At 35.0% G+C, this 18,845-nt stretch overlaps 1 protein-coding gene across 1 annotated transcript; it reads left to right on the forward strand.

Annotated features, from left to right (window-relative positions):
- Window positions 1-904: 904 nt before the first annotated feature.
- Window positions 905-6,518, forward strand: LOC137396750 (ras-related protein Rab-4B-like). Its single transcript, XM_068083059.1, has 5 exons — window positions 905-923; window positions 1,373-1,448; window positions 3,356-3,509; window positions 4,164-4,260; window positions 5,899-6,518. Exons 1-5 carry the CDS (start codon window positions 905-907, stop codon window positions 6,006-6,008), a joined length of 456 nt encoding a protein of 151 aa, XP_067939160.1. The 3' UTR covers window positions 6,009-6,518.
- Window positions 6,519-18,845: the final 12,327 nt, after the last annotated feature.

The following is an 18,845-nucleotide window of genomic DNA, read 5'->3' on the forward strand; positions in this document are numbered from 1 at the left end:
TGTGACACCTGCCACTCACCATGAAATGTCATAAATTAGTTAAGCTTCAGAAGCTCATTTGCAGTAGCTCCTTGTGACTGATCTAAAACATTTAGCCAATCAGTAATGGCTCTTAGGATAGTTGTAAAGAACTCTATTCAATCAAAACTCGTGATAATATGTAAACAAGAGTTGTAAACACAGACCACCAGCTATCAAGGTAACGCTATGAGTCTTTCTATTAGGTATTTAATATGACCGACAAGGTCAATGATGAACAAACACAAAACTTTAGTTGGTTGTATCAGACATTATAAACATTTTCCATTCGTTTGTGATTGTTTTTTTTTATGTTTTCAGCCGTCTGAATGCCAGGATGCTTTAAAATTAAAATTGACAAGACTTGAACACGATTAAAACACTCAGCTATATTTGCAAAGAGTCCAACAGAGTAGAGACTCGTAATCATGTAACTTGAACACAATAGCAAATATGAACTATAGCAATGATAGCAACTAAATCAATATTTTACCATTTTAATTTTGAAACATCCTTGCCGTCAGATCGCGGTATAATATAAAATAATATTATCTTATTTTTGTGCTATGGTCAAATAGATATTTGCCTAATAGATGCTTTGCTTTTATTAGCTAATACAGGAAATTCCTTTTAGTCCCTTGTTCTTTGTACAGCTGGGAGTTACAAAGAGTTTGACAGGATATAGAAGTGTAATGCTGCAACATGTACTCATCAGCTGATATCAACTAGTGAAGTCATTTTAGCACGTATTTCTCTTGTGAGCCTCGTGAAGTGATCTGACTGTCAGGATGTTTCAAGACAAGACTTTAACGTGGTTAAAATGCTCAGATCAAGTGAAAGTGTGATTTTGATGTCTAATAGTTGCATAGAGGCTGAGAGAATTGAAATGCATAGCGCTGCAACTTGTAAGCAACAGCCAGTAGCGGCTAATGATGTCATTATGAGCACGTATTTTTTTCTAAGCGTTTTAACAGGGAGCAAGTCTAGTCCATTTTAATCTTGATGCATCCTGGCAGTCAGCTACCCTCAAACATCAACAGCAATCAGAAATGAATGGAAGATATTTTTAAGTGTATTTAATAATTTTATTTAACATTTATTAAATTGTTCAGTAAAACCAACTGAAGTTGTTTGTAGGTTAATCTTTAACTTTGTCAGTTAACTCGATGGCCTAATAAAAAGACTTATAGTGTTACATTGATAACTGGGTAACACCATCAGCCACACAATGAGCCTAATAGAAAGGCTCGTTGTGTGGCTGGTGTTGGTCTGAGTTTACACATCCTTATTATATATCCTCACTGAGTTCAGATTAGATATGTTTTACAACAATCTTAAGAGCCATTCTGATTAGTTAAATGTTTTAGATCGGCCACGAGGAGCTACTACAGAGGAAGTGCTGGAGCTCTATTAGCTTATGACATTTCATGGTGAGTGACAGGTGTCACAGGTAGCTCTTCACTCGAAGACACTTGTCGTAAGTTGTCATCTTTATTTAGTGCTATTAACCAATGACCATAAAACATTGGAAAATTCATCATCGACTTCGTGAATTTACTTCTATGGTTAAAGTTGGTCAGCATGTCAAAGTCATATAAAGGTGACGTATATTCCAAGGTCATTTTATAATTTGTTAATTGTTTGTTTCATTTGTTAGGTCCTGTTTAGCCTAAATGTTTTACAAAACTGATTAAGGCACAATTTATTTTCACCTGCCCATGCATTAGTTCGTCATTTTTTAAAGCACCTTGTTCAAATTGAAAAATAGATCACATCTTCTGATTTTTCAAGGTCATCATAGCTGAGTATTGAAGTCTATTCTTTGCTGTGTGATAGAGCTGTTGTAATATTTATTGTTTATCTTAACTTCTGCAAACAATTGAGTTTTTCAAACTTTTATAATATGCTGATGCAAGCTGGCTCATAGGTAGCTGCAGATATTCTATAATATAATATTTAATGTACTTTTAATGCTTAAACCAGCTTTTACCTCAAAAGCCGCAAACTTAAATTTAATTTTTTGTAATATTTAAAAGGAAATCACTACCATCTCTGAAGTTTTAGACTGTGAGACCGTTGTTAAAGTTTTTGCTTGTAATGATTTGAGCTAAATTCTTTTGATATTATTTATTTCCAAACGAATAGTCAAGTGTGGAACTATGACATTTATACTTAATGTATTCATGATACAATTCATAAAGGTCCCTATCGCTATTAGTAATGGAGTTGTCTATTCGTCATAGCTAGGATAGGATAACTCTCATTACACTCATTTTCGTTTTCACTTTACTCTCCCTGTAGATTTTTTGTTTGTTCTGATGGCATTACTTGTTTTTAAGAAGTTTATAGCTGATGAACAGTCAGTATTTTTGTTGTTGAAGCTATAGTTTTTACCCTAAAGTTTCAGTCTAAAGTTCTTTAAAATCAACAGAAATTTCTGTGCAAGATTTGAAGCATTTAAAGTACAGATGCAACGTTTGATGAGGTTTTCTCTGGTTCACTAAAACAGGCTGCAAAATAAGAAACGTGTCATTTTTTGCAATTTGCTCAAAAGACTGGCTCCCATTTTTTTTTACAGATATACCGTAAAACCTCTAATTGAATACCATGGCGCTCTATTTCTCAACCCTTTCTCTGTAGTGGCGATCAAATGGAGGCGGCGTTCAAATAGAGGCTGGCGTTGTATTTTCAAAAGGCTCGTCAGAAGTTTGAAAAAATAAAATTAGCCCTTTTTCCGGTAGAGCAAGTTTCGCCTACATTTTGCCCTCTATTTTCTGGTAGAGCGATATTAAAACTTATGGGTGAAATAAATCTGCTAACTTAATTCCAACTTGTCAAAAATCTCTTGATAAATATATGTACATCGAGAAACCGAGAAGTATATCTACTCGTTGATATGTATTACTTGCAATTAACCTGCGGTGATATTATAGCCTGTGTTCTTCTCGCAATTTGTTGGCACTGTCAATTTGATTTGATTTGCTGGTGATTTGTGTACTGGTTTTATATACTGGTTACTGAGAGTTACGCGTTGCTCGCTTGTATTATTTTTCTCCTAATTAATTTAAACTGTGAAAAACACTGTTCTCATGATATAAAATTTGACAGTTAAAATGGTAACTGTTGTTATGTTAAAAATAAAGAAATTTTCTGTGCCAAGACTTTTGTTAATCTGGAAACGCCGGGCATTCACCTAGTATAATATAATATAAAATAATATTATATTATTTTAATGCTCATATAATTTAATGGTCATATAGATGTTGGCCTAATAGATGGGAAGTTATTGTTAGTTAATACAAGAAATTCATTCTGTATTATCTTGTTCTTTTTGCAGTCGGGAGTCATATAACGCCCTTACCAACTGGCTGAGAGATGCAAGAACCTTGGCTAGCTCAAGCTTAGTCATCTTCCTCATGGGAGACAAGAAAGACCTCGATGCTGAGCGAGAAGTAAAATTCCTGAAGACGAGCAGATTTGCACAAGAAAATGTTAAGAAAGGAAATTGGGTGCAGAGCTGTCTGTAAACTGGTGATATGACCTCTACTGTTGTTGGACTACAAACTTTCCTTTATAGGTGATGCTAAAATATAGATGATATTCAAATAGAGGTTTTACTGTAATTTCAATAGTTTAGTGAAATATCGTCAAAGTTTACAGCCAATAACAAGTATAGATGGTGTCCATAGAGCAACAACAACACCAATATTGCTGTATGGAGCAGATTTGTACTTCTGAGGCTCAACGGTTTAAGTGAATAATTACGATAGATTTGTGTCGATAACTTTATTGTAAAATAGATGAATCAGCGATTGAGAATGAGAGAACGTTAAACCTTATTGATACATCTTTGACCTTGAACTGTTGTTATATATTGCATACTTTCATGACTGCAATGAAAAAATACGGAAAAATCATGGAAAAAATAGCACTTGTCATTACCTGTCATGGTATCTCCGCGATCATTACCTGTCAGTGTTGGTTATGTAGCATCAACAAGCATTCCCATTCCCTCTAATGTATTGTTAAGTACTAGATGATTCTCATGAAGGCTTGTGTATTCTGAGGATCGTTGCTTGTTGCTAGGCAACTCTGTTTACTGTTAAACTAAGATTTATATGAGGAAACACTATTTGATTTCTCTAGACATGCTCTTCCTTGAAACTAGTCCAATGACTGGAGAGAACATTGAGGAAACCTTTTTAAAATGTGCTCGGTCTATTCTCGCCAAAATTGAGTCAGGTAAGGCTGATTTAACTAGTAAATAGTAACTAGTCGTGTTTTGATTTAAAAGGCCTTTAGAAAACTCAATTACAGCATCCATCAATTCAAATTCTACATCTCTCTGTCATATGCTGAAAGCACATGACAGCAAAGCTAATTAAAAAGTTAAAAATTTAGTTAAAAAGCATCTTGTTTTTTAACTAAATTCAGCAAAAAATAAAAAGTTTTAGCTTACTTTTTTACAATCTTTAGCTTTCAATTCAGCCAATCACAACTTTGGCTAAAATCCTTCTAACTTTTCATTGGCCTACACAATTAGCAGTTGTGTTCAGTTATCTTTTTAATAAGGTTTCATAAGAAATGAGAATAGCTAGGGCTGTGTACTTCTCTATTGAGAATGTAAACATGAAATATAGACAGATTTACACCGATCCATTCTCAGCCTCAGACCCAGTTTTCACTATATTCAGAATAATGTAACCAGATTGTTGTGCACAACCAAGCCAGGTGTACCGAACAAGGCTCTGATTGAAACTGTCACAAACTGAGTGATTTGTAACATCACTACAACCAATCGTCGTGGTACAGTAACTATTCGAGTTATAACCTGTGGTATTTGCATTCATATTCAGGCGATACAGTTTCACTTCCATGTTGTGTAGATGTCATCATGGGAACATGTAGGTACAAACAGTAAACAATGTGAACATGAAGAAGGTTTCAATGATGTTCAACCTAAAAGTGAATTTTGTATTTTTTTATTTTTGTTACACACATTTTTTTATATTCATTTCATACAGCTCCATTCACACAGCTTCATTTATACAGTATGTGCTCCTATAACGTAAATAATCCATTCCAGTAGCGTTTACATTGTAATGAATTTACATTATAAGAACATTAAAATACATGTAAATGAACTAATCCGTTTTAAGATCTTTCCAAATTCACCCTTTAGGCATACAAAAAGGAAAAACTTGATGTAACTTTTTTACTTTGTGGGCTTTACCATTACTGCAGTATTATTGGTTTGCACCGACAAATTTTCTCCTTTTGTGATCAATTTCACTGGTTTTATAGACCATCATTGCTGTAATTTTACAATAAATTGATGTGCAACGTACATGTTTGACGTTCATTTACAATGATTTGCTTATTTTTCTAAACATCATAGTGTACTCTGCAAAGTAAAATTAATAATAGATATTTTATACGCCTGCGACAAAGCAAAAAAAAACAAAATGTTTTACAAAAAGTGGTACTACACGTTTTTCATCTATCTGTATCAAGGAGGTAAGGTTAAGATAAAAGATAACTTTTGACGATACTCCACCTCGTGATATTTGATTGGTGGACCAATGATGTAACACATTTGCCAAACAATTGCCTGTGTAATTGTAAACAATTGTGCAGCTATCCTATTCTTTGCTTTGTCGACACATCTGGCGATCCATCAGCAGTAAAATCTAGTATGATTTTGTGTAAGTTTATCTTTCAGGGCTGATAAAGGCTACAGCAAGGAATACTGTTTTCTTATTAAGTTGAAGTGTTGGCCATAAGCAGAACAGAAGGCTGAAAACAGATTTGTTTTAATCTTTTGTAAATCTGACTTGCTCATAAATGTTGTTCTTGATAGCATTCTACTTATGTATATAGGAGACTTGGATCCAGAAAGGATGGGCTCTGGAATACAATATGGTGATGCTGCCCTGCGTCGATCTCAAAGACAACAGGCTAAAACTGAGAAAAAAGTCTGTGACTGCTAGCAATTTTCTTGCTCCCTTTCTTGACTGAGTTACAGCTCTGCTGGATGTTCATGCGTCTACTTGCGCCATTTGGAGTTGTCTCTACTTACATAACAGTCAATATATGACCACAATCGATGTCTATAGAAACTCTCTAAGGAGGAATTTCTCTGAGGCTTGACTGGATCATTCATATTTTCTTTATTTTTGAAGGTCTTTGGAGAAAGAGAACAAAGTTTTTACGTTATCGTTTATGTTATTTTCACGATTTACTGCATCGTCAGCCAGCTATTCAAGAAAATAGCTTAAACAATCTCTCTTGATCTATGAATGCTGTTAGGTATTACAGATTAAACAAGCCACTGTCAAATGTTCATAAGGGTCAATGCTGAATACAATTTGAAGTATTTTCTAAAACAATAATCTGGAGACAAAGTTGGCGCTTTGTTAAATAACGTGTCAAAGCAGGTAGTCATACATTTCCATGACAATTAGTGAATGTTTGGTATGAAGGAAGTGTTAGAACAGTGGAGCATCCTGTCAGAAGATTTTGTTCTGTTTTATTACCTGTAAGGAAAAGATAACTTTTATAGAAGTGCCTTAAAGAAATGCTTTACCTTTGACCAGATTTTCTATTATTTGAAATCAGAGTAGGCAACTCCAAAAATTATTATGCAATTGTTATTGCAGCTTACTAATTATATTTATGTTAGGTTGAATTTCATAATATTTTATCTATCATTGTCTTAGAGTGTTTGATGATCGTTTCCTTTTTAATATAAAAGAGAAGGCAACTCATACTCACACATTAATAGCAGCATAAAGTTTGTGTGCTTTAATAACCCAAAGAAATATTTTGATTTTTAACATACTTTTTTCTAGTCTCATAATTGCCAGGGTAAGATAACCCTTAACCCATCATTTTAATCAACAGTTATCAGTTTGCGGAATGCAATAGGTTCAAGATTTTCAAACAATTTCATGTACAAATAACTATTCTATATTTGATAAAGGATTTTCTAAAGATTTAATTTATGAGATTACAATCTTGTTTCTTAAAGGTCAATGTTGGTGCCGTAAACAAACATTGACAGTACAGGTTATAGGATCTTAAGGGTACTGACAAACTTGATCCTGATTAAATATATATTTACAATGTGTATTTATACTAACCATGTGTAAGGAGCATATGTATGAGGAGCTCCTTTATGAGCTAACGGCAAGCTAGCCAAAGATGGGGGCTTAATAAAAACACCCAAAAGAAGGCAAGACAAACCACTGTTAAGATCTACATGTAATAACAAAAGTCGACACTCTGATGTTTAATGACAACAAGTTATGATGTATATTATGATACATATCTATATATTAGTGGAAAATTTATAAGAAAACAATTAATTTGGTAATATACATGTAAGTTTGTGAAAATCAAAGAACGTCAATGTGGCTGTGAAACCAATGATATACAGACCCTTGTATATCATTGGTGAAACAGAGGTGCCGTTCACTCAAAGGGTGGCACGGTAATTTTTAACTCCTATAGCGGTGTTCTATTAGAGGTGGAGTTGAAACAAAGGTGGTGATCAAATTGATGTTTCGCAGTAAGTACTTGACAAAGTTATGTTTGAGCTGTGTCCAAGATTCATTGGGATTTCATCGAGGAACCTAGTCTAACAGGACTTGTTCGAAGTTTTTGTAAACAAGATATTGATGGATCACTTGTTGGTGCAACGTCTTCTCATCGAAAGTTTGTGATTGTTGACTCTGCTTTTTTCTCTTTGTTTTGTTTACTGTTTAAATAGCAATGTTATGCATTTACCGTCTAAACTTACAGAGAGAAACCGTTCTTATTGTAGTAAAGATATATTTTTTGTTTGATTTTGCTTTAGAGTTATAAAACATTGTTTATTATTCTGCTTCTGCAAAATATACTTTGACGTCTAAAAAAGAATAAAAATTTGATGTAAATTGACATGAAGGTGCACCTGCTTCATTTCATATGAGTCATATATTATTTTAAAATTACCACAACCATAGAAAAGGTGTATAATATAGACATTCACCTCTGGAAGAGCTAGATGGTTGGTTAGAAAGCCAATAGGATAACTCATCAAATCTAAACAAAAGCTATGGTCTATGTAATAAATGTAGTTGGTTGCAGGGTGCTCTATGAGGTACTTGGTGATCAGCAGTAAAGGGTAAAAACATGCTAGGTGATATTTAGTGTGATATCATGCTGCATGGCTCTACTCTAGCCAGCTTCCGCTGAGAGAGTTGATGCAGAGTGATACAGTGAGACTTACTCAATCAGAATTGTCTCACATTCAAGGTGCACTCTGATTAGTTGTTTTTCCCAAGAATGCAATGCTCTGGCTTCTAATTTTTGTGTCGTTGTTTACCAATGTTTAGCCACACCATTTTGCTATTTTGTTACAATTGAAACGGCAGCAAAATGAGCAGTAAATTGTTCATATATTTAATAAGAGCACAAGCAGTCCTGTAATATACAACGCACAAGGATTACAAAGATGCAGATATTACAGGATTACAAAGAAACATTAAAAAAACTAACATTTGGGATTCAATCGCTGACAATCTGGAAAATTTTAAACAAAACTTTATTACATTAAACCTAAATGTAAGTTAAATAGTATATACAAATCCTTAAATAATATTGTTGAAAATATAAAAATCTTTTTTATGTGTTCTTGTAGCGAGCAATTCGTAAAAGTGTGATTGGCTTTTACAAAAGTCGAAGTTGTTTACGTTGCTGTCTACATCGTTGCTGAAGGCTTCATATTGAGTTGAATTAATTGTCAACTTAAAAAAAGATGAGACAGAATTTTATTGGATGTTTATGAGCACGCCTACGTTATCGCTCGCTAGAAAATCACCCAAGTTTGTTTGGGTACATGCCAGCGATTTTTCTGCGTTCCTCAAGACGCCCACAACAAAATCGTCCTGAGTGTTTTAGCTTTTAGATATATTGTTTTAAATGCATCGTTAAAATTAAAAGAATGTTATATAATACATGCAACAGTACATGTTGTATACAACAGTTAACAGTTTCATTTTTTGATGGTATTCAAAGTTTATAATAGTAACACTTATTAATGTCAGGTAGACTGTCTTTCACCCACTTATCAGTATTATGGTAACTGAGTAAGTAATTGATAGTGTATCTCTTACTTCAATCTGACGCATTTACATGATAACATTGGCACTGTGAGCAACAAAGTCTGGCCTTAGATAAGGTTAGGTTTAACATGCGATAATATGGAACATTGTATAGCAAACTCCCTGGTGTTGAAACCGTAAAACCTCTAATTGTACATAGCCTCTGTTTGAACACACCCTCCAATTGACAGCCACCCTGAAAGAAGGGTTGAAAACTAGACCGCCACTCTCCAATTAAACGCCACCTCCATTTGACCACCACTTTGACGCTATTTGATCTTTACGAGCCCATAATATCAACTGATCAGTAGAAAAGTGTCTACAAAATTGTATTACTAATGAATCGTTTATATCAATAATAATTAATTCTCTCGATATCCATTTCCGAAGCTTTTACTCTTTTTTGTTAAAGCTTTGCAAGCGACACCGTAGAAATAATCAATAACGATCTCGGGCTAGTATATAGTAGTTCTCTGTTCAACACGGTCTTTCTACTTCGAAGAAGCCTACATATAAAAAACGGCTCAATTTTATGATGGTAGATGAACTTTCAAAGAAACGCTATAGAAAAGATAACTATCTCAAGCTAAGAGCGGTTCCTTGTTTAATGCGATCTTAAAACTTCGAAGGACAGGCATACAAAAACCAGATCACAAGTTTTTGAACAAAGGTTACGTTTACAAAGCAAACAGTTACACTTTGTGTTATTGCTAAATACAGCGATGCTAATATCAACACTAGTTCAGTAAAAGAAGAGTTGAGGTCAGAGGATATAGCGGGAGGTATTGGATAACTAAAATATTTTTCTTCCATCTAAAGCAACAATCAGAACGCAGCTATCCGAGCAAACGTTAAAAATATTTTTGTGTTAAAAATGTTAATTTTTGTTTCTGCATGTAATATAAGTATGATTCGTTTATGTCACTTGTTCATAGATATAAATATTTGTATCATTTTATAGATTAACAAGCTGCATTACCTGCCCACCGGAGCAGATTCAGGGGCAGCATAAGGTTTATTGAGAGTTGTCTTTCATATGGTAAAACAACTCCAAATATGCAGTTTACTGAAATTGTCTTGATCAGAGTATGTATGCACATATACATGTCAATTTTGGCGAGAACAATAGAAATCTGCAATGTGCTTTACAGCTAGATGCGTGTAAAATCTAGTGAATGTTCTAGACTCATGTGTCTAGATTCATGCATCCGTTCACCCTCGTCTATATTTGCAGTTGACGATCGCGCACTCCTGTCGCTGAGCCCCCGCCTCGGCTGACCAGTCTTTACCTGCCGAGTAGTTGAAAATCGCGCTCTTGCAGTTGCCTCGCAATCAATCGCCTTGCAATCAATTGGCCTGCACCAGCCTCGCACTCAATCGGCCTGCGCGCCTCGCAATCAATCGCCTAGCACTCTCCTCGCAATTAATCGCCTCGCACTCGCCTTGCAATCACCTCCCACTCGCCTTGCAATCAATCACCTTGCACTCGCAACCAATCGTCTCGCAAACAATTGCCTCACACTCGCAATCAATCGCCTAGCACTCAATCGCTTTGTAATCAATCGCCTCGCACTCGTCAACTCATTCATCTGGAAAGCCGCTCCTGGAGACTCTCGCTGTACTCGGGGCAAAAAAGGTCTACCGCGCATCCCCGAGTGGCGCCACGGCCCCAAGCCTAGCTGTGCTACCCGGCGTTGCCCGGGTAGTAAAAAAGGTCTTCGCACACAAAAATGATTTGTATTTAACACATAACAACATTTTCCATTCTAACTTTCAAACTACATAGGTAACATGAGAAAACATGATAGGTAACCTATCATGAGAAAAGTGTTTTGTGTAGTTGAAATAATTTAAGAAAAAATAAAAACAACTGTAAAGTTTATCAAACTTTGTCAAACAACTGTAACTTTCAAACTTCATATCCTGAGGAAAAGGGTTTCTGCTAGTCTAATAAATTAAATAGAATAAAACTATTGTAAAAGGGATTAGATGTAAATTTCAAATAATTAGCAAGTAATAGCTAAATTAAGTCAGTTTTGCAACAATTACAATAAAAGATGATACGGTATAAGAAGATTACTGTCCCACCATCCATCAACTCTTTGAATACGACTATATTAAAAAATATGACAGAATATCTGTAGTATTTTGTAGTTGAAATTTTATTAAAACAATGCCTGCTAAAAATGGTTGATTAGAAGAATAATTTTTTCTTTTGACTAGAGCACTCCTTTTGGAGATGTCTCATGCCTCCACATCCCCAACAAATGACAGGCTTAGTTTCTGAAGGCTCTATTTGCTGGTTTTGCAGCTACTTGACCTGTTCCGCCAGCTGCTTTACTGTGGATAGCAGTACATTCACGGTGTCCGTTCGACACTGCGTACTGCATTATGTCCCGTATTGGCCTCCGAGTCTTCTATTACTTCTACCACAGTTTGGACGGCTCTGCCCAGAGTCGGTTATTGTCCAGATTTGATCTGGAGAAAATTGCCTCCAGCTCGTACTGCATCCACGAGGGTCTCTGTGGGTAGCGCTAGAAAATGTCGCTGTAGGGCGGGATTGTTTATGGGAGTTTGAGAAGTAATCATTTGCCATGTTACTTCTGAATGGTTCAGGTAGTTCAGTGTTGGCTATTTAGACTAGCCGTTCAATTTCGGTTGCATGTTTTTGCAGGGAGGTTAGGGTTTCTTTTTTTAAACTGTTCAACTCTGCTATGGTTTGTCGGGGAGATAGTCCAAATCAGGCTCGGATGGCTTCAAAGATGGCTGCCATCCCGACTGCCCCTTTGCGGGATTCTGCCTCTTCCTTCATTGCCTTTCTGAGGTGCAGTGTGCCGGCCTCCTCAGCCCACCTATTTGCAGCTGCAATTTTTCTAAACCTGGTAACGAAGTATTCTGGGTCTTCAACATCATTTTACTAAGACGTTTTGAACTGGGAGGCCTGTTCTGGGTTCTGACTTAATCTGACAGTTGCCCAACAGTGTCAGCTAGTTGATCCGTGTCCCGGTCTACACTCCTTGCCCTCCTTTGAGACATGACTTGAACTTCTCTCAAGTGAGAGGTACCGTTATAGACAATCGCAGCTTGACTTGGAGTGCTTAAGCCTCTTTTTGGCAGTATCGGGTGCCTTACAGAAATGGGGATGGTTGGCATGGTGCCAGTCATCAACCCTTCTCTGGAGTGCTAAATAATTTTGCTTATTCCAAAACACCAGGTTTTTCTACGAATGTGGGAGATAGCCATACAGCTATCTTGGCCAAGTTCGAAACCCCTGGTGTTTGCCATACTACTCTGGTTTTCTTCTACTGAGGCTGCTTTTGCAAAAAGGGCAAGAGGCCTGCCGGAGTTTGATTTCCAAATTTCTACATGGTGCCTGCCGGTTTGGCTCAATCCATCTGCTGCCACCAGTATTAAGGAATTTGCCAGCCTTTACTTAGCTTGGTCTAGACTATTTCATAAAGAAAGAAAATCTGTGTGATTTCATTCAGTTTTTATTACAGACGGAAGTCCCACTAGCCGAGGAGCATACAGCTATCTGCTCTCTCAACTAAATGAGCGAGCTCCTTTATATATAATAATATCACCCGTTCCGGCTAACGGCTAACGGCCAGAATACCGGCTAACAAAGTGAATAAATAAGATCACCAGTGCGTTGGTATGACAACAACATAACTGACAATAAGTGATAGCATAACGAGTAAAACAACGATATTATAAAAAGGACAATACATACAATAAAATAAGAAATGCAACATCATGGCCCGGTGTCCACCAAACACTCCCATCCAGTAGAGGCATTATCTATTTAAACAACATGGGTAGAGCAACCAGCCAGGCCCACGTCTCAAGCTGCCCACCACCAAAAGCTATCCATCAGATCTTTGAATACAACGATGCTGGTGCCTCTCGATACTGGTACAAATGTAAAAATGAAATATCATATTCTCTTTGTCTGACCGAACAGAGAGAGAATTTCAAGGCCCTTTCTACAGAGATAATAAAATTGTCTGCGTGAAAAAAGGGGCCTTGACCGCAAAATAGCATTTGAACCTAATGAAAAATCGTAACCACAACTTCAAAAAAACACAAAGCAGCATCATGTTTCATAGAATTAATAGAATTCATGGAGTTTTTAATAATACATTACTTAGCGAGTGCATACAGTATACAGTATATGATAATGTTTATTATCAAAATGCCTTATGTAGCCTGAATAAAAAACTTGCGGTAGCATTCATACATGTAGTTCAAATCCATCAGAACGTGGAATTTAGATTCCAAGATATTAGCTGGACACGCCAACATATATACACACACATTCTCCCAACTTTGAGAAATATATATATAAACTAGCTGCATTACCCGCCTACAGGAACAGGTTCACGCGTAGCACAAGGTTTATGGAGAGTTGTCTTTCATACTGTAAAACAACTCCAAATATGCAGTCTACTGAAATTGTTGTCCTGCTCAGAGTATGCATGCACATATACATGTCAATGTTGGGGAGAACAATGGAAATCTGCAATGTATTTTACAGCTAGATGCGTGTAAAATCTAGTAAATATTCTAGATTCATGTGTCTACAGTAGATTCATGCATCCGCTCATACCCTTCTATATTTGTAGTTGACGATTGCGCACTTCTGTCGCCGAGCCCCCGCCTCAGCTGACCAGTCTTTACCCGCCTCGCAGTTGACAATCGCGCTCTTGCACTCGCCTCGCAATCAATTGCCTCGCACTCGCCTTGCAATCACCTCCCACCCGCCTCGCAATCGATCGCCTCGCAACCAATCGCCTTGCACTCGCCTTGCAAACAATCACCTCGCACTCGCCTTGCAATCAATCACCTTGCTCTCGCAACCAATCGTCTCGCAACCAATCACCTCGCAATCAATTGCCTAACACTCAATCGCTTTGCAATCAATTGCCTCGCACTCGCCAATTCATTCATCCGGAAAGCCGCGCCTAGAGACTCTCGCTGTACTCGAAGCAAAAAAGGTCTCCCGCGCATCCCCGAGTGACGCCACAACCCCAAGCCTAGCTGTGCTACCCGACGTTGCCCGGGTAGTAAAAAAAATCTTTGCACAGAAAATTGATTTATATTTAACATACAAAAACATTTGCCATTCTAACTTTCAAACTACATATCATGAAATAAGTGTTTTGTGTAGTTGAAATAAATTAAAAGAGAAAATAAAACAACTGTAAAGGTTTTCAAACTTTTTCAAACTACCACAACTTTCAAACTTCATATCATGAAAAAAAAGTTTTGTGCAGGACAACTGATTTAGAAATAAATAAAACAACTGTAAAGGTTTTCAAACCAATGTAAATTTAAAATTTCATAACTTTCAGCGACCTAGTGTATATCTTTTGATAATGTATAGTGAAACCTCAGTTCTCAAACATAATCAGTTCTAGAAGTTCGATATCCGAAACAATTTTTTCCACTAAAATGAAATAATGTAAATTTCAATCCCCTTCAAGGTGAAAAAACAACTTCGGTAAAGTATTTTTCCAACATGTTACACCATAAGCTGTACTTGTAGCCGGGGAAAAAAGAAGTCTGCACAGAAAATCTATTTGTATTTTTAACATACACATAACAACATTTGCCATTCTAACATTCAAACTACATACATGTAGGTAACATGAGAAAACATGATAGATAACCTATCATGAGAAAAGTGTTTTGGGTAGTTGAAATAATTTGAGAGAAAATAAAAACAACTGTAAAGTTTATCAAACTTTGTCAAACAACTGTAACTTTCAAACTTCATATCCTGAGGAAAAGGGTTTCTGCTAGTCTAATAAATTAAATAGAATAAAACTATTGTAAAAGGGATTAGATGTAAATTTTAAATAATTAGCAAGTAATAGCTAAATTAAGTCGGTTTTGCAACAATTGCAATAAAAGATGGTACGGTAATGATAAAATTAATATAAACTGAGAAAAAAATAATATTCTTGAATATTTTGAATTAATAGTAGCAATTCTTGCATAAAAGTGTGTGGGTATAAAAAGGTTACTGTCCCACCAGAAACTATCCATCAATTCATTGAATAAGACGGTACTAAAAATATGACAGAATATCATAGTATTTTGTAGCTGAAGCTTTATTAGAACAATTTCTGCCAAAAATGGTTGAATAAAAGAATAATATTAATAATGAAGATTGGAAACTAATCAAGTAATAATAACAGTGATAGGAAAATGAATAATGTTTTAATTTCAAACACGATACTCAATTTATGTTAAAATAATGCAAGTTGAAATAATAACAAGGATGAAACCAACTTTAAAAAACCTATATTATAAAAGTTATACAAACTTTATAAAACCTATTATTCAAAAGTCATAAGAAATTTTTAAATGTAAGAAAATTTAAAATTATATATCTTCTCTATATGAATATTTCTCAAGGTATGTAAATGTATGTAAATATAAGAGAGGGGAGAATAACTGATACTTGCAATCTTACACGATTAATCTTACAGTAATCTTACAAATGTTTGTGGTAAAATGTGAAATTAATTACGAAAAACTAATTGGTTAGGTTTAAAAAGAAAGATGTGTAAGCTAATACATCTAGCTGTACAACCCAGCGTTGCCAGGGTAACAAAAAACTGAGCAAAAATTGATTTGTATTTAGCATATAACAACATTTGCCATTCTACCTAAAACAACTGTACAGGTTTTCAAACTTACTTTGTCAAACAACTTTTAAACTTCATATCATGAGAAAAATGTTTCGTGCAGGTCAAATCAATTTTAAAAATAAAACGACTATAAAGGGTTTAGATGTCACAGTGAAATAATTAGCAAGTAATAGCTAAATTGAGTCTGTTTTGCTACGATTACAATATGATATGATTCGGTAATGATACAATTAATACGAACTGAGAAAACAAAATAAAATTTGTGAATATGTTGAATTAATAATAACAATTCTTGCATAGAAGTGTGTGTATAAAAATGTTACTGTTCCACCAATCCATCAAAACTCTGAATATGACGATACTGGTATGACGATATGTTATGTAAAAATAAAATATTGTAGTGTCTTTGTCTGATCGAAGGTGAGAGAATCTAAATGCTATTCTTTTTCGAGGTACTACAATTGTCCGTGTGAAAAGTAATGACCTTAACAGCGATCTAGCAATGGAACCTTAAGAAAAGTCAGAAATAGAGGTTCACAAAAACGGCATCGCGTTTCATAGAGTTAGTAAAAATTAATCGCCAAAGTCTAATATCGAAAGAGTCTATTGTCGATAACGTTTTGCCGAAAATAAATTAGCCCTAATACATCGAGGACAAAAAAGCATTGCGTATCATGAAGCTAAAAGAAAGCTGTAATTATTACCTCATTTTTGTGTGACATCGGCAAACGATTATTAGGTTATGTATAATAGAGGCATGTATTAACCGGAGATTTCGTTTATAACCGTTTATATAGTAGATATTGTATAATTTATAAATATGCAGATTTATAGCATGTTATTTAATTAATAGCGTCTTTGCAGCTATCATAACATGGCTTACGATGGATCGATGCTCATAACGCCACTTCTATTGCGCATAAAAAGCTAGTTTTGCCTGCAAATTGAAGCAAACAAATCAAAAAATGCAATGAGCTTTTAATCTATTTGTCACGTCATTTCTGGATTTGTGACGTCACAAAAAAATTATTAGTGGTTTCATTTCCGGATTCATGACGTCACCAATAGATCAAATACCGATATTAAATATAAATATGTTTTCAAATAGAAAATGAAATAAAAATTGAAAACTCAAGCCAATTGCAAAGAAGAACACAGGCTATAATCTCATCGCAGGTAAATTTCACACAATAGATATCAACTGATAGAGATAATTTTCAGTTTCTCGATGCACATTTATTAAGAGATCTTTGACAGGTTAGAGGCAAGTTGGCAGATTTATTGCATCCAAAAGCTTTAATATCGCTCCACCAGAAAAGAGAGCAAAATATAGGCGATATTCGTTTCACCGGTAATAGCGCTGAACTTGCCTTCTGAAAATTCTGACCAGTTGTTTGAAAAACATACCGCCAGTTTCTATTTGAATGCCGCCTCTGATTGACCACCACCATAGAAGGTTGAAAAATAGAACGCCATGGCGTTCAATTACAGGTTTTATGGTATATGGTTGCTAGCAACAACAAAACAAACTGAAACTAACAACAATCAATACGACATATATGGTTGCTAGCAACAAACAAAACAAACTGAAACTGACAATAACCTATACAGCATATATGGTTGCTAGCAGTAACAAAACAAACTGAAACTGACAACAACCAATACAACATATATGGATGCTAACATTAACAAAACAAACTGAAACTACCAATAACCTATACAACATATATGGTTGCTGACAATAACAAAAACAAACTGAAACTGGCAACAGCCAATACAACATATAGGGTTAAGAGCAACAAAAAATAAACCAAAACTAACAAGATGAATACAAAAAATACAAAGCAAACCAAAGTTAACTAAATCAATACAACACATAATGTTGCTATCGATAACAAAATAAAATGAAACTAAAAAATTATTGCTAGCAACAACAGTATGCAGATACAAATTTGAGCAGCAAACAAAAGAAAACAAGTAATTGTCTTCCCTTTTATAACGCAATGGTAGTGAATTAAATTATTGGAGTATCGATAACTTATTCATGCTCATATGCAGTGTACGCAAGTGATGCTTGATTTTACATTTTCAAAAAGGTCTCCACACTTGTAAAATGAGTGGCAGAGATTTTAAAATGTGTTGTGGGTCATTTTAATTGTCATTATATTCATTATTGTAGTAGTAATTAGTTCAAATTTGTCGAAAACTATCAGGTCTCTAATAATCTTGTAAATATTATTATAGTCTCCATTGAGGTTAGAATTCAGACAATTATTGTACCACCAGGCACCTGCAATATACACAATTCTCTATATTTACAATCCAACTAAATGCTCTCATCTGTTTATGCTATATATAATGTGTAGCCTGTGTTTCTGGCCGCTAACTTTATAATAACATTGTGTTAATTTCCAGTGGATATTTAATTATGAGCTATTTTCCTAATATGTTTATGCAGTTAGTTATTTAGGTGAGACAGAAAGCTATTTTAAAATAAAACTTTCTTAACTTGTAAATATTAACAGCCGGTATCTGCTCACTAGAATGTGTTTTACTGCAGGTAACTTATATAATAATCTGGTTTAAAGTATTCATAGTTTAAAGTTGAAGGTTAAAGTTCATATGATGATTTAAAGTTTACTGGTTTAAACTCATACAATCTCTCAACCCTGCAGTCAGACACCAACTCTCAGATCTATCTGTCATTACCATTATATACCATTGTATAGATAGAACAGGGGTTTGGCTAGAAACATATAAATTAAATACAACTTTTAAGTAGCTGATAAAAGTTATAATTACTAGTATCATAATTATTACTAAAATATTAAAAAGTGGACATTGAAGATGATAATCATTTAGCTAGACCAACTTCAATCACTCCTTCTGGTCTGATAGGAGTTACGATCTCCTAGCAATTTTATTGTAAAGGTTAACAAGGTGAAGCATACTCAACACTGATATCATAAAATCTACAGCAAGAAACAATTGCATATTATGCAATATATTATTATGATAATTT

This window comes from Watersipora subatra, chromosome 5 (assembly GCF_963576615.1).
Source record: "Watersipora subatra chromosome 5, tzWatSuba1.1, whole genome shotgun sequence".
Classification (NCBI taxonomy): Eukaryota; Metazoa; Bryozoa; class Gymnolaemata; order Cheilostomatida; family Watersiporidae; genus Watersipora; species Watersipora subatra.